A 14892-nucleotide genomic window follows, 5' to 3' on the forward strand; every position below is an offset into this window, starting at 1 on the left:
AATAAGGGATTTACCAAAGAACTTGGGAATAATACTGTGCTAGGAATAGTAAATAGTTCCACTCAGCAAAATATATTTTATAATATAATTCTGAAAATTGTGGGAAAAAAGTAGCCCAGAGAAGATTCTAATGAAAAGAAGACTATTACTTTAACTTGCTACATCTTGAACAGTACCACAAGGTTCAAGCAAGGAGACAGAAAATTAAAAGGAAGCATTGCATAATATGTCTTTTCTTTTAAAAATTGGCTTATTTAAATACCTCACCTTTGTCATTCAGTGGATGGCTTAAAGATGCTTTCTAGTAAGTAAGTAACAGAAGTTAAGATAGCTACTTGGATTTTGCTGCCATTTAATTTAGTCAGACTAGGAGGGTGACATTAGGGTTTCCATACTTTTGAGTACAAAGGATAGAAATCATGTTTCATACACTCTTTCTAAATGTTCAAATTGATACTGAGAATACAGGCAAGATTCAAATGTCATGAAAAAAAAAAAGCCATGTGTTGGCTCATGCCTGGAATCCCAGGACTTGGTAGCCTAAGGCAGGCCAGCCAGAAGTCTGAGGCTACAAAGTAAGACTCTGTCTCAAAGACAGTCATGAAAAAGCCCAAGTACAAAGCAGATCATATCTCAAAATATTTTGTGTCTCTGAAGCAAAAAATAAGAACTATAAGATTATTTTCAAAACTCTTCACTGATCCTAAAGAACCTAATTCTAATGAATTAAGTCTGTGACCTTCCACTTCCTAAGAGCTAAAAGGGAAGAGTTAACACACATGTGGTAAGGTAGCCTTGTACAAGGACGGCTCACATCATCCAGGCTTTCCTCAGTGACATAAAGGTCCAAACCATGTGCCAGTGAGCCAAGACCTACCGTGCTGCTGGTGAGCCTGTTGGTATAGGCTGTGATGACACCACACTTGCTCCCGGTGAAGAGCTGACAACTGTCAGGCACCCAGGCACAACTGGTCACCTTTGAAAGGACAAACCAAAGACTAATGTGTTAAAAACAGTTAGACATAGTTCTCATTCTCAGAGAACTTTTCACAAAAATACATGATAACAAACTTCTGGGTAATATTTTTGCTTGCTATTATCAGAGCAGAAGCAGATGTAACCATAGTACTTTCAACAGCTTTTAGCAAAAACGTTTAACAATTGTTTCCAGATTACAAAGTATTGAAAACAACAGTATATAATTTTATATTTTATACACACTTGTTTCTTAGAAATAATACAGGATCAATCAAAGCTTGTGCATGAACGTGCGAGTGCTTCGAACATCTACGTACTGGTCTTTTGTTTTGAAATAGGGTCTAATTGTGTATCCCAGGTTGGTTCGGAACTAAAGATCCTCTAATCTAAGCTTTTTGACTGTTGGAAGCTGCCAAGCTGGGCTACCATTTTTTACTTTCATGCATTCTCTGTCATTCCACGGGGAAGCAGAGTATATGTAAACACAGGTAATGCTCCAACAGTTGCAAATGCTGCTAAATAGGAGAAAAAAAAGATAAATGTGAAGGATTACTCCTCTGGTACAAAACTCTTCATTCATTTTTGTTTAATTGATTTTTATTGAGCTCTACATATTTCTCTGTTCCACTCCCTGCCTCTTCCCTCCCATTCAACCCTCTCCCAAGGTCCCCATGCTCCCAATTTACTCAGGAGATCTTGTCTTTTTCTACTTCCCATGTAGATTAGATCTATTTAAGTCTCTCTTAGGGTCCTCATTGTTGTTCTCTGGGATTGTGGTTTATAGGCTGGTTTTCTTTGCTTTATGTTTAAAAAACCACCTATGAGTGAGTACATGTGATAATTGTTTCTCTGTGTCTGGGTTACCTCACTCAGAATGATGTTTTCTAGCTCCATCCATTTGTCTGCAAAATTCAAGCTGTCGTTAATTTTTTCTGCTGTGTAGTACTCCATTGTGTAAATGTACCACATTTTCTTTATCCATTCTTCGGGTGAGGGGCATTTAGCTTGTTTTCCAGGTTCTGGATATAACAAACAAAGCTGCTATGAACATAGTTGAGTACATGTCCTTGTGGTATGACTGAGCATCCTTTGGATATATACCCAAAAAGTGGTATTACTGGGTCTTGAGGAAGGTTGTCTCCTAAGACCTAAGATTTTCTGAGAAATCGCCACACTGACATCCAAAGGGGTTGTACCAGCTTGCAAGCCCACCAGCAATGCAGAAGTGTTCCCTTTACCCCACAACCTTTCCAGCACAAGTTGTCATCAGTGTTTTTGATCCTAGCCATTCTTACAGGTGTAAGATGGAATCTCAGAGTTGTTTTGATTTGCATTTCTCTGATGACTAAGGATGTTGAACATTTCCTTAAGTGTCTTTCAGCCATTTTAGGTTCCTCTGTTGAAAGTTCTCTGTTTAGGTCTATACTCCATTTTTTATTGGATTATTTGTTTTTTTGATGACCAATTTCTTGAGTTCTTTGTACATTCTGGAGATCAGACATCAGACCTCTGTCTGATGTGGGGTTAGTGAAGATCTTTTACTATTCTGTAGGCTGTCATTTTGTCTTGTTGACCATATCTTTTATTTTACAGAAGCTTCTCAGTTTCAGGAGGTTCCATTTGTTAATTGTTGCTCTCAGTGTCTGTGCTTCTGGGGTTATATTTAGGAAGTGATCTCCTGTGCCAATGCATTCAAGTGTACTTCCCACTTTCTCTTCTATGAGGTTCAGTGTGGCTGGCTTTATGTTGAGGTCTTTGATCCATTTGAACTTGAGTTTTGTGCATGGTGATAGATATGGGTCTATCTTCTACATGTTGATAACCAATTATGCCAGCACCACTTGTTAAATATGCTTTCTTTTTTCCATTTGATATTTTTTGCTTCTTTGTCAAAAATCAGGTGTTCGAAGGTGTGTGAATTAATATCCGTGTCTTCGATTCAGTTCCATTGGTCCTCCTGTCTGTTTTTATGCCAATACCAGGCTGTTTTCAGTACTGTAGTTCTGCAGTGAGTTTAAAGTCAGGGGTTGTGATGCCTCCAGAAGTTCTTTTATTGTACAGGATTGTTTTGGCTATTCTGGGTTTTTTGCTTTTCCATATGAAGCTGAATACCATGCTTTCGAGGTCTGTGAAGAATTTTGATGGGCATTGCATTGAATCTGTAGATTGCTTTTGGTAAGATTGTCATTTTTACTATGTTAATTCTACCTTCCCAAGATCTTTCTACTTTCTGGTGTCTTCATTTTCTTTCTTCAAAGATTTAAAGTTCTTGTCATAAAAGTCTTCCACTTGTTTGGTTAGAGTTACTCCGAGATATTTTATGCTATTTGTGGCTACTGTGAAGGGTGATGTTTCTCTGATTTCTTTCTCAGCCCATTTATCATCTGTGTACAGGAAGGCTACTGATTTCTTTGAGTTAATCTTGTATCCTGCTATATTACTGAAATTGTTTATGAGTTGTAGAAGTTTCTTGGTAGAACAAAATTCTTCATTCTTAACCATGGAGGTATCATTCAAGTTTGGCTCAGTTCTCCTCATGTCCTCACTGATGTTCCTTGACAGCTGTTGATGCCAAGCACTACATGCAAAGAACTGAGCGACACCTGGCCATGAATGCATTTGCCAACATACTGGAAGAGGTAGGATATATTATACAACTCACTCCCACTCTGTTTTCTTTCCCCTTGCAATTCATAACAATTCCATAAAGGAGGCAGCAAGCAACAGACTTATTCTGCAATATGTTTTTGTGTTTTCCCTGATTTTGCAGACTCATTTGCAATTTAATTATACTGCTAGCTTTGTTATGATTCATCATCAGTTGTTTGCTGGATACATATTTCTCTCTGTATAAAATGCTCCAATATGATTCAAAACAAAAAACCCTTATTAACATTTCTGATAAGGTTGTTTTTCACTGTCCCTTTATTCTGGGTTCTTCTGGCTCTGGATAAGTCCAGTAACAAATGGTGGAGGCCTTCTTTTCAGCTAATAAAACTGGCAGAGCCATTTTTGCTTTTGCTTCCAACCACTCCCAAGGATGGGAACACTTTAGTACAAATAAACAGGTAGCAGGTATTTCACAGTCAAGGGAAGAGAAGTCAGATAATGGTCAGAGACCGTCCCATGGGAAGACGGACAGAGACAGAAGGTGACTGTGTGTTCAATTCAGAGCCTGTGGTGGCTGTGGCAGTACCATGTGGCTATAGGGTATGCACAGCAGACAATCTTTATAAATATCAGCAGCACATGTACAGCAGCTTTCTGAGGGACAATTGTACATTGGATAAGCCCAGTTTTAAAGAGGAGGAAAGACACTCTTAGTTTGGAAAGGCTAAGTTATCTGCCAAAGATTATGCAGTCAATCACTATCAAAGCTGGGAGCACAACACAGCTCCAGGAAATGAGGGTCAGTGTCCTCTTGCTTCATCAGATGCTGAACCTGGGCTATTTAGGGAAACCCAGGTAACGAAGATGATACTATGGTTACAGAAAATGACCTAGTTGCAAAGCCAAATGGATCCAGGATGAAAGGAGCTCATTTTGTTTAAACACTGGGCCCCAAATTGGTACACAGAGGGGTTCATGACAGCTCTCTCAATAAAGAAACAGGTAAAACCAAACTGTGAGACCTAATCAGATGAGCAGGGACTATGACATCTACAAGTACTGCAAATAGCAGTGCCAGCTGGCCTCCTTCATTCTTCCAAGACACTGAACTTGGTTGGCATGCAGTCCTTATGCCCAAGCTTACCTGGTGCTGCTGTGAACTCTGAATGAAGTTGATTGGTGGCTCACTCTGTTTACTTTTCAGTCGTAAGATGTTGTCAGCATACCCCCAGCTCAGAATAGCGGACCACTGAATATCTGTACTGTTCATGCTTCTCACACCTCAAGAGAAGGGGAAATCAAGTATCTAGTTGTCACCACAGTATTATGTAACAGCTCAGACAGTGACAAGTTAAAGGCTGCTGACATTTATATAGCAGAAAATATACTCCGTTCAGACAATATCATCCTCACCTCCCCAAGATAGAACAATCTTGGTTTTAGTCCTTCAATAACAGTGAAATCCTAAGGGTGGAATTATCTTCTTAGATAAATTTTAATTAGGACAAAACTAATAAAATTTTCTCTGTTCATACTCTGAGACTCCTTTTCTTTAGAACTTAAACATGAACTAAATACTTGTTAAAATAACTTTTTATATATCTATTGCCGAGTAGTCAGCATGAACAACTTTGAACAGCAGAAAGTTAACTCTGCTGGGGAGAACCATACCTTCTCTGAGCAAGGGATTCATGCTGCTCAGTTGTAGGATCTGGCATGGCACATTACCACTCGAGAGGGTTTTGGTCTCTTCTCTGTTTTTAATAGCATAGCACTATGCCCTTTTGGTATAAAGATGTGTACATTCCATGTTCTTTTTCGGGACTTTCTGATGTCTACACATGTGCCTTACAGTAAACACAGGAGGAAGATTGAGGTGTGACTGTCCTTGAAACATGCAATGTTTAAACTAACGTAGAGAGTTTTCAGGAGAGAGAATGTACTTTGTTGATCCCAGAACCTGGCAGGACACCCAGCACATGGATGAACAAACAAATAGTTCTTAAATGAATTAACAACACATTGAAAATATAATTCACAGACATTTTTTTCCTAACAGTCAAACGTAGGCATCAGTTTCACAACTAAAGAACTGAGACGTGCTCACAAAATACAAGCTCCTCTGCATATTAGCAGCTGGGAGGAACCATGAGCCACGGGTCTGAGAACCCTTAGTGTATCTAGTTTATAGGACCTAAGAGTGGGATTGCCTTCATTTTCACTGGGTGTTTTGACTGGGGTTTACGTGACTCGGAGCTAGAGAAAGAAACTTTAACTCAAATAACGAACAGTGGATTTTAGAAAATCGCAATTTGGGCACATGTAGGTCTGGACTCAAGCTCTAGTGGTTCACGATGGGCTATGAATGGGACAAAGAGAGAAAGAGAGTGCACTTGATAATAAAGCCTTTGGTCAGTTCTGAGGCACATTTCCTAAGAAAGTGGTCTTAAGATCATTAGGCACACCCTGTGCAGCTGTCTCTTAAGATAAACAGCCACATAGAGCCATAGTATTTAACATATCACCACTCAACATGTCCAGCTGCTACCAGGACTCTTAACACCCATCTGCAAGATGTAGTCAGTTGTCAATCAATGCCTTCTGTGATGCTTCTGTGGACTGTTATGGTTTAGGGAAAAGCAGTGACCACTGACGATCCCTGGTCCAGGAGAGTTAAAGCCAATTAGATTCATGTAAGTATTAATACTTATAATGATCCAGGTCCTATCTTAATCATTCTCATACATCATTTTGAGTCTTCACAATAATTCACCCTGGGAGGAAATACATTTGGTATTCCTATTTTTATAGATCAAAAGTCATGATATGGAAGGCCTCAGGCAACTTTCCCGAGGCTACACAGGTAGTAAATAGCAGAGTTTGGATACAAACTAAGGAGCGGTGCTTCCAGAGGTTATAGTGTAGTGCTTCTGTGCACACACCTAGACCGACTAATCCAAAGCTCTCTATGGATTTAGTGACAAACAGACACTAGGTTGAGAATGACATGGTTCACATCTAAATCCCATAATGCTGAGTGATTAGGTGCTGACAAAGCAGGTGTAAAGGAGGACCACGGAGCAGAGCAACCTGTCATGAACATGAGCATCCTCAGCCATTCATGTCCATACTTAGGCCAAGTAGGAGGAACTCTACACTAGAGAATGTTAGCAGGAAGAACAGAGGGATGTCCTCAGTTCTCCAGGGTCTGGGTAACACTCTGAATTATGAAATGACCCATACCACATAGTGCTGTTCCATACTCCAATGCTACTGAGCTGGAGGTAGGAACAGAAGAGCTGCTTTCCAGGGCATCTCTTTATACTCATCACTCCCATTTGTATGTGTAAACCCACAGTTGCATCTGAGGAGGCGCTGGATTTGTCTGCTAATGTATCTGTCCATCTTGCGGATTGAGAGCTCGAATGTGCATATTTCTATCAGGTTGACAATGTTTTCATCCTGTGAGTACAGACATTTGTTCTCAACTCCCTCAAACTCCTTTTATTTTAAATGGCAGTGCATTTAACCTTCATTTTTTAATGTACTACATTTTAATGCCTAGCCTGCATTAAGTAAACACAATTGCAGCACTTGGGAGGTAGAGAGAGATGGATCTGAGTTCGAGACCAGCTTGGTCAACAAAGTGAGTTCCAGGACAGCCAGGGCTACACAGAGAAATCCTGTCTGAAAAAGCAATAAAGAAACAAACAAACAAAAAACAAAGTAACAATTTTGAGCAGCAGCACAGGTAAACTGGTGACAGTTAAATCTCAAAAAGATGCCCAGACTGATCCTCACTGTGGTTCACTTTACCTTGCTCCTTGCTGTAGGTCATCAGAAGACAGAAATTTCGGGATAAACCACAGATGGCTTTGGTGGGCAGTGCTTGGAGGGAACCAAATCTTTCCCCATGGGGCTGGCTGAAGCAGACCACAGGTACTGGAGCACTGGGGGAACCTACATACTCGCCCCACTTCAAGCCTTTTATCCATGACAAAGGGCTCTAAAACCAAGGAAAGTCAAGTTTATTATTTCTTTTCAAATAAAAAGTGGTAGATTAATAATTACAATATAAATTCTAAAAAGAAAATAATTAGATTATAAACTCTTTGAGGGCAAGAATTGTGTTAAATATTTTATTTCACCATGTTTACCATATAGAAAAGTGTTTATTTGATTTTTATTCTGTGGCTCTGGCCTAGCTTGAATGAAAATGCTTGCTATTAATTCAAACAATTTTGAAATTCAACAAAGAAAACAAATTTTTACTAGACACATTTCTTTTAGTCTAGCTAAAATACCTAAAGTTGGAGTATCAGTGGATTGACTTTGAAGGATGACAAGTCACAGGTACATATGACAGAAATGAAGACATGAGCATTGAAGAGCTCACTCAGCCACAACTTTGTAATTAGGATACCCCTGCTTCATGCATGTCTAGACCACTGCAGTTTCTCAGAGGATGCTCAGGATTTATTATGGAGTATATTGAGAAGGCTAGAGCACTCAATGCTCCAGAGAGGGCTAGTAAATCCCAGAGAAGAAAGTGTTGTCCAACAAAAACAAAGGAAGAGATGGGCTTGAGGAGCAGCAGGCTATGAATATAGAGAGGCGAGAGAAGACTAGTAAAGACAGCCACACATCTGCCATGAACAGGAACCAAAATCCTTCCTCCATCTAAACAAAAATAATTATCAAGAAGAAAATCCGGGAAGGGGAGAAAACAGTCCTCAGAGTTTTTCCCAACAACTTTATTCTTTTACTCTCTTTTTGACTGTTAAACTCTATTCATCTCTTATTAATAGATTCTGTTTTAGACATTTAAAAATTTATTTTCTAATTTCAAAATTTCAGAGTAAATGCTACACAAACCTAATGAAAACAATATACTAAACAAATTCCAGTCATTTCTGTAACACTATCAAATAATTTTCAGCGTATTTTATCTCATTTTTCCATCTGAATGAAGAAACAGGCATTGTTGACCTACACACAATGTTTAAAAAGCATGTCAGTCAGTGCTCTGTTTCTTCTTACTTAGATCACTTATGGGACCAAGTAAAATGCAGTGCAGTGTTACAAGGCATGGAGGAGTCGTAGAGCAGGCACCTTTGGGAAGGCTGAGAGGCAGGGTGGATCCTGTGGAAGAGGGAGGCTAACACGGGTATCTTGAGAACAAGTTCTCTCTAAAGCCTTTATTCAGCCTGTCTACACTGAAGTCTGTAAAAATAGGTGTCAGACTCTGGTTAAGACTGACCATTCATAATTCCTTGCCTGAAAATGTTTCTTGTATGAATTGCAGAGTTTAAGCTGTTTTGAGTTACACACAAAGCTAACCATTTTTGAGTTACAAACAAACACTAAGCATTGTATCGTGGCTGTTTTACATTATGTGACATGAGGAAAGAGTGCCTTTCCTAGGTGCTGCTCATGCAGCTCTGACTGTAACGTCTACAAGGAGCAAGTTCACACACGTGCAGCTGCGTTGCGTGGAGGACCCTTTTCAGCACAGCATTGCTGCTGTATGTCAGAGCTGTGCAGCTGCCACCTGAAGGCCATGGTGCAGCACTGTGTGGGAGGTCCCACTGGTCAAGCAAAGAAAAACTGTGACATTAACGCCACTGCACATGGCAAGCCAAACGCTAAAGAATCTGTCTCTGAAGTCATTCATTTAGTAAAATAGTGACGCCCATTGTGTGCCAAGCACTTCTCTAGAACCTGCAGACACAGTGATGAGCAAGTCAAATCACATCCTTTTCCAATGGTGTTCCATTCAGGTAGGGATGGAGAGACAGACAAAACAAGCACTTAAATGTTGTTAGGGGTGAAAGTGTTATGAAGCAAAACAAAGAGGAGAAGACAGAGAAGAATGGAGCTTCTGATTTAGACATGGGGTCAGGGAAGGAGGGGTGATCTGAACAGAGGCTTTACTGAAATGAGAGATCCAAATGGGATGGAGGAACAGTCAGTGTGAAGGTCTTACAATGGGAACGAGGCAGGCTGGCATTATGCTCCTACTGCCAGCAGACAGACTGCCTAGTGCTTTTACATACATCAGCCTTAAATAGCTAATTAGTACCAAGCACAGTTCAGGCCTAGAATCAAGCACTAGGAGACAAAGGCAACCCAGCACTCTGCAGATCTCCAGCTCTAAGCTGGTCTGGACTACAGAGTGAGACCCTGTTTCAAGAGGTCAAAATCATCCAATCAAACCCCTAAAACCAACATCTCGTTCATTAATTAGCAGCAAGTATCATAGTAAATTAAGTGTAATTTATTAAATTTCAGAAATATACTGTTATATTATGCTGACATGCTAAAATAATGTATTATAGTTTAAAATAGCAACTCTGGTAATGGATAAAGACTCATGAGCCTTTAAAAATAACAAATTAAAAATCCAACTTTCTACAAAATGAAAATTCAAAATTTCATTACTAGACTGGCTCTAGTAATTGAACGGTTTCTGTTTGTATTTAACATGCCAAACTCACAGATCTGAGCTATAAGCATGAAAAATTTATATCTATATTTCTAAGATATTTAAGCAATATCCTTACCAACACATTATCAAAACAAGCTCTGAAAATTCTTTACTGACGGTGGACCACCGATTCATGTAGTTGAGCAGACTGCTTGGTTTATGTTCAAGGTCTCTTCCCTCCTTTTTATTCTCAGTGGCTTCCTCCCACAAGCACTTCGCAACATTCAACAGTTTAAGTTCTAGTACATTATGCTACTTTTATATGAAGAACTTAAATGAAGGCTAAAATTGCTTTTCCTTTTAAGGCCTGCTTGCTTTAGCTTTCCATTACAAAGGAAAATTATGCCTAGTTCTTCTTTTTAGAGACAAAACTTCCCATTACTACTATCTGGGGAGGTACTTCTGGTTAGTGCTTTTGGTTAAAGATGGCGACTAGGCCCAGCTGTGCCATTTCCACAGTTACCAGCTGGCTCCTTTTATTTGTACAATCCTATTTAGAAGTCTACTTGGTGAGGCTTTCCCTACTAATAACCCTTCTGTGCTCCCTGAAAACAATTTCTGTCTGCTCCCAAATACTTCTTTTCCCTGGGCATGCATAGCATACTCCCCATGTCACTGGTGCAGCATTCACTGCACGCAGACCACTGCTCTACTGCCCCTGCTGCCTTGCACTGGCTGGTGCTTATCTGTAGGCAAGGACCACACTATTCATGTCGGCACGCCCATAGCTAAGTGAGGGGCATGGGAGGAGTCCAATCAAGTTTTGCTGAATTTTGCTGAAATCAAAATAACATACCGGATAAGTGATTTCCTTGATTGGTTCTCGGGTCTCACTGAAAGCAAACTGTACTAACAAGCCAACAGCTGCTGGAAGCTCTCCTTCGATGTTGAGCTTGGCTCCAGGTCGGCTGGCATGGGCTGTGTGGAACAACTGACGAGGGGTTTGCCCATAGGTTTTTATCATGGTTTCCAAAGCTCGTCTCTGCACTGGATCTTCAACTGCAGACACATCCATTCCAAAGTATGTCTGCAGAGGAAACCGTCAAAGAACAAGGCATCAGCAGGGTGATATTGGAGTTTGTCATGATGCTGGAAAGAAAACAATCTGTTTCATGTTTTAGGGAATGGTACTCTATTTTGATGCAAACTATTTAAAAATGTTTTTGATCAAGTTAACTTATCTGTATTGGTCTTACTAGGATCAGACAGTAATAACAAATATTTCTTAATATGTGAACAAAGTAAATACATCCTGTCTAACTGGGATTAATTAGGTATGTTTATAAAACATTTCAAATTTAAGGCCCAAAAATGTAATAGAAGATACCAAATAAATTATAGAAGAAACTGCATGTCCAAAGTAATACATGGGAAAATGCAGAAGTTATACTGTAATATAGATAAGTGAGTTCATAATGGAAACCAGCAGTGAATATAAAAAACCACCAAGGAAGGTTCCAGGTGAGTAACTGAAATTGCATGTTCCTGATTGGCATTGTACCTCTGAGAATCTGTCCTATGTACCCTGGAACTTCGCTGTTCTAAAGCTATTGGTCATTAGTGCTGTACATCCATCCCTGTGAACAGTCCAGGACTTAGTATCTAATCAATTACAGCAATCTTCACATACGAATATGACATTCGTACAAGTTTCAAAATGAAATTTCCATGGCACTTCAGAAGTTAAATAACCTTCATGGTTACTCAGCTTAGACTACTGGTCTCAAAGACTTCGTGAAAAACATTTCAATTAGATGAGTTACCTTGTATATTTCAGTTTCTAGGTACATTTTAAATCAGAATTACTGAAAAGATGATGTAAAATAATGTGCACAGAAGAGGGTATACTGAGGTTAATGTTTAAGTTCATAATTGCTCTAAATGTTATATTTCAGGGTCAACTATGAATGTAGCTCAAAAATTATACCCAGGTCTTTGCCTTTATTTCATACTTGATGGCCCGCATCACACTACCTCAGAACACGGTGACTAGACATATGGAGCATTTTGAGCTGAAGAATGAATGTGAGAAGGACTCTGTCCTTTCCCTGAAGCTGCTCATAAAACTGAAAGAGGGCTTCTAGCCCATTTCCTGAAGCAAGTCAGGAGCAGCACGTGTCCCTCCACGGAGAAAAGGAGCAGCCTCACATCCTGAGAATGATGACGGCACACGCAGAGGACATAGCCAGAGGCTTCCCTATTTGCCGTTCACCTGCTTGAATTACACTGCTTGAATTGTGTCACACACTCAGAATGCTGGGCTTCCATCAGCTTTAGAATAAGATCTCAGCTCTCAGCAATCATTGGGGATGTCCTTTCTTAGGGTCGCTCTGGTGTTAAACAAGTTTGTATCAGGTCAGTCTTTGTGTTTTTTTCTTGCTAATCTCTTTTTTGTTGGAGTACCCAACAAGGAACCTAAGATGGATAGAAGTAAGAAATATTTTTCCTCCTCTATTTATTACTTTATTTTTTGATATATTACACTCTTATTTGTGAATCAAATGATAACATTTTCCTTTTTTAAAATAAAGTGCTCTCTTCATAAAAATCTTCTTTTAGAGCCACTAAAAAACTGTTTTATTCTCCTTTCTAAGGCTTCCTTGGAGGTATCCAAAGTAATTACAGAGAACAATGGACTAAAATGAAAATTTTATTTTTGGACCACCCTTTGGGCATGGATTTCTGGTATAAACAAGCTCAGACATAGAATACCTGGAGTATACACTTAGCTGTATTTGTTACAAATACTTTCAGATCTGTATCATCTACACAGACACCACTACAGAGCAAGCCCACAGTTAATCAATTTACCTTGCTAAGTGGAAATCTGGGCAGCCAGGTGTCACATAGTGGATAAGAGATGATCTGTTGGTCTGCACTGAGTAAGAGCACGCAGAGTCAGGAATACCTTTCTTTTTGTGTTCTGCCATTTCACCTCCTAGTCCTTCAGACATGACCTTTCATCCATTTCACTGGGATTTTTCCTAACACACGCAGAAACCCACCCAACCCACCTTTCTCCCTGTTACTTCTACTCAGCCTAGTTAACTCTGTGCCCTGGGAGCCTAGCATAACAAGTGTTTCCTAAGTCTACACGGAAACATAAACTAGTACATGTGGAAATTAGCAACTCTACTCTTGGGAATTAGAAGCTATCTTAAATAGGGATAGTAGTGGCCATTACAATCATAGAGAACCTCATGACTTAAATACAGTTAATACCTTATTATTCAGGAGAGAAAAAGATTAAAAAACATGGCTAATATTAAATTACTGGAATAATATGTAAGTATAGAAAAATCGTTAAAGGTGGTCTTGATAAATGATAATGCTTTCCTTTTTAGGAAATGTGCTTTCTTTTCCAAAAATATCCTCTATTAGAGACACTGTAAAATGTAAAATTTCTAAATGCTAAAAGCAGAGGAATTACATTTTACATATTCTCTAATAAGGCAAACGTACTGTTTCTGTTATGAAGAAAAACGATGCTTTTCATAACGGGCACCCAGAGAAGTATGTGGAAAAGAGCTAACACAGTAACTGGCCACTTTCCTTGGAGAGCTCTGCTGCCTCCTTGGCTGGTGTCTGGGAGCTGGGATTTCACGAGTCTTCCCATGATTTCCTAAGTGATGAGTATAGCTCACTCTGCCTACACCATGCAGACAATGAGGTCCACGTTCAACACTCTTATTCCTTCTGGGTCTGGCATTTCAGCACATAGCAGGCAGATGGTTTCTAAGTGACCATTCCCAAGGAGATACAGAACTCTGAATCGCTAGACAGCTTCCCTGACAGAAACCACTTCACATGTGTCACCAAAGCGCCTGGAGAGCAAGCATGCTCTGTGGTGTAGTGCGGGAGTCAGGTGTGTGTGCCTTGCTTCACCCAGACTCTGTTCACAGCTTCTTTCCTTTGCTAAGTTATGCTTTGCATCCTTCATTGTCACAAGTCAGCTACAAACCGAGTCCACATATTTATTTAGTAAGTCACTGAATATGAGGGTGGTTTTGGAGAATCCCAACTACAGCATCTAAGACACTCTTAAAGAGATAAAATATAAAATCTGAAAAACCTTCCGTAATAGTAGTAACAGCTTAGTGTAATTGCCTCTTTGATGACTTGGGTATTTTAAAGAAACAGCTTAACAGGCAACCTTAAAATACTGAGGTTCTAACTTAAATGAGTGCAGATTCTTTTAAAAGAGTCACTTACAGCAGGATGGAAAACATTGATGGCTTGAACAGAAGCCTTTCCCTTTTGCTTGTAGCCAAACACCAAGTCAATCCAGTGACATATGTTTTGGGATACGTGGTCAGATTCTAGGGCCTGCCGGTGAATGAGGACGAACAGCCGAGGATCATTGCGCGCCCACGGAGGAAGGTTGACGTGGTTAACCCGTTCACCATTCTGACGCACACCAAAGTCAAAACCTGAGGAAGATTAATACACAATGTTTAATTCTGCCAAGGCTTGTTATTCAGCTCACAGACTGTAAGAGCTCTGGCAAACAGATGACGGCGCACTACACCCCTGACGGCAGCAACAAGATGAACTGCTGCGCTAAGGTAGCAATCACTGCTCATCTACTTCTTTCTGTACCAACAGGAACAGGACAGACACTAAGCCAATTCAAACTGGGACTTTCAACTTTACCCTTTGTCCACTTGTAACAGGATGACAAAAAAGCAGAAAAATCAGTGCCCATAAATTCCAGTGCCATACTCACCCTACTTCAAACACAGAAAGTGCTTAAATACCTATTTAATTATAAACTTGGTTAAAATCAAATTAAAGATTTGTATACGCATTTCTAAATT

The 14892-nt window shown here is 39.7% G+C and overlaps 1 protein-coding gene across 2 annotated transcripts in view; it reads right to left on the reverse strand.

Annotated features, from left to right (window-relative positions):
* Lyst (lysosomal trafficking regulator) overlaps positions 1-14892 on the reverse strand; it is a 153167-nt gene that overhangs the window by 10027 nt on the left and 128248 nt on the right. For both annotated transcript variants that reach the window (XM_041630875.1, XM_041630874.1), the window contains 5 exons: positions 14288-14505; positions 10872-11102; positions 7405-7594; positions 4733-4869; positions 878-976 (listed from right to left, as the gene is read on the reverse strand). In XM_041630875.1, the coding sequence (XP_041486809.1) occupies positions 878-976; positions 4733-4869; positions 7405-7594; positions 10872-11102; positions 14288-14505 (875 nt within the window). The remainder of the gene's footprint in view (positions 1-877; positions 977-4732; positions 4870-7404; positions 7595-10871; positions 11103-14287; positions 14506-14892) is intronic.

The sequence above is a fragment of the Microtus oregoni genome, unplaced genomic scaffold, assembly GCF_018167655.1.
Source record: "Microtus oregoni isolate MIOR12 unplaced genomic scaffold, Mior012 000035F_ref0000213, whole genome shotgun sequence".
NCBI classification, from domain to species: Eukaryota; Metazoa; Chordata; class Mammalia; order Rodentia; family Cricetidae; genus Microtus; species Microtus oregoni.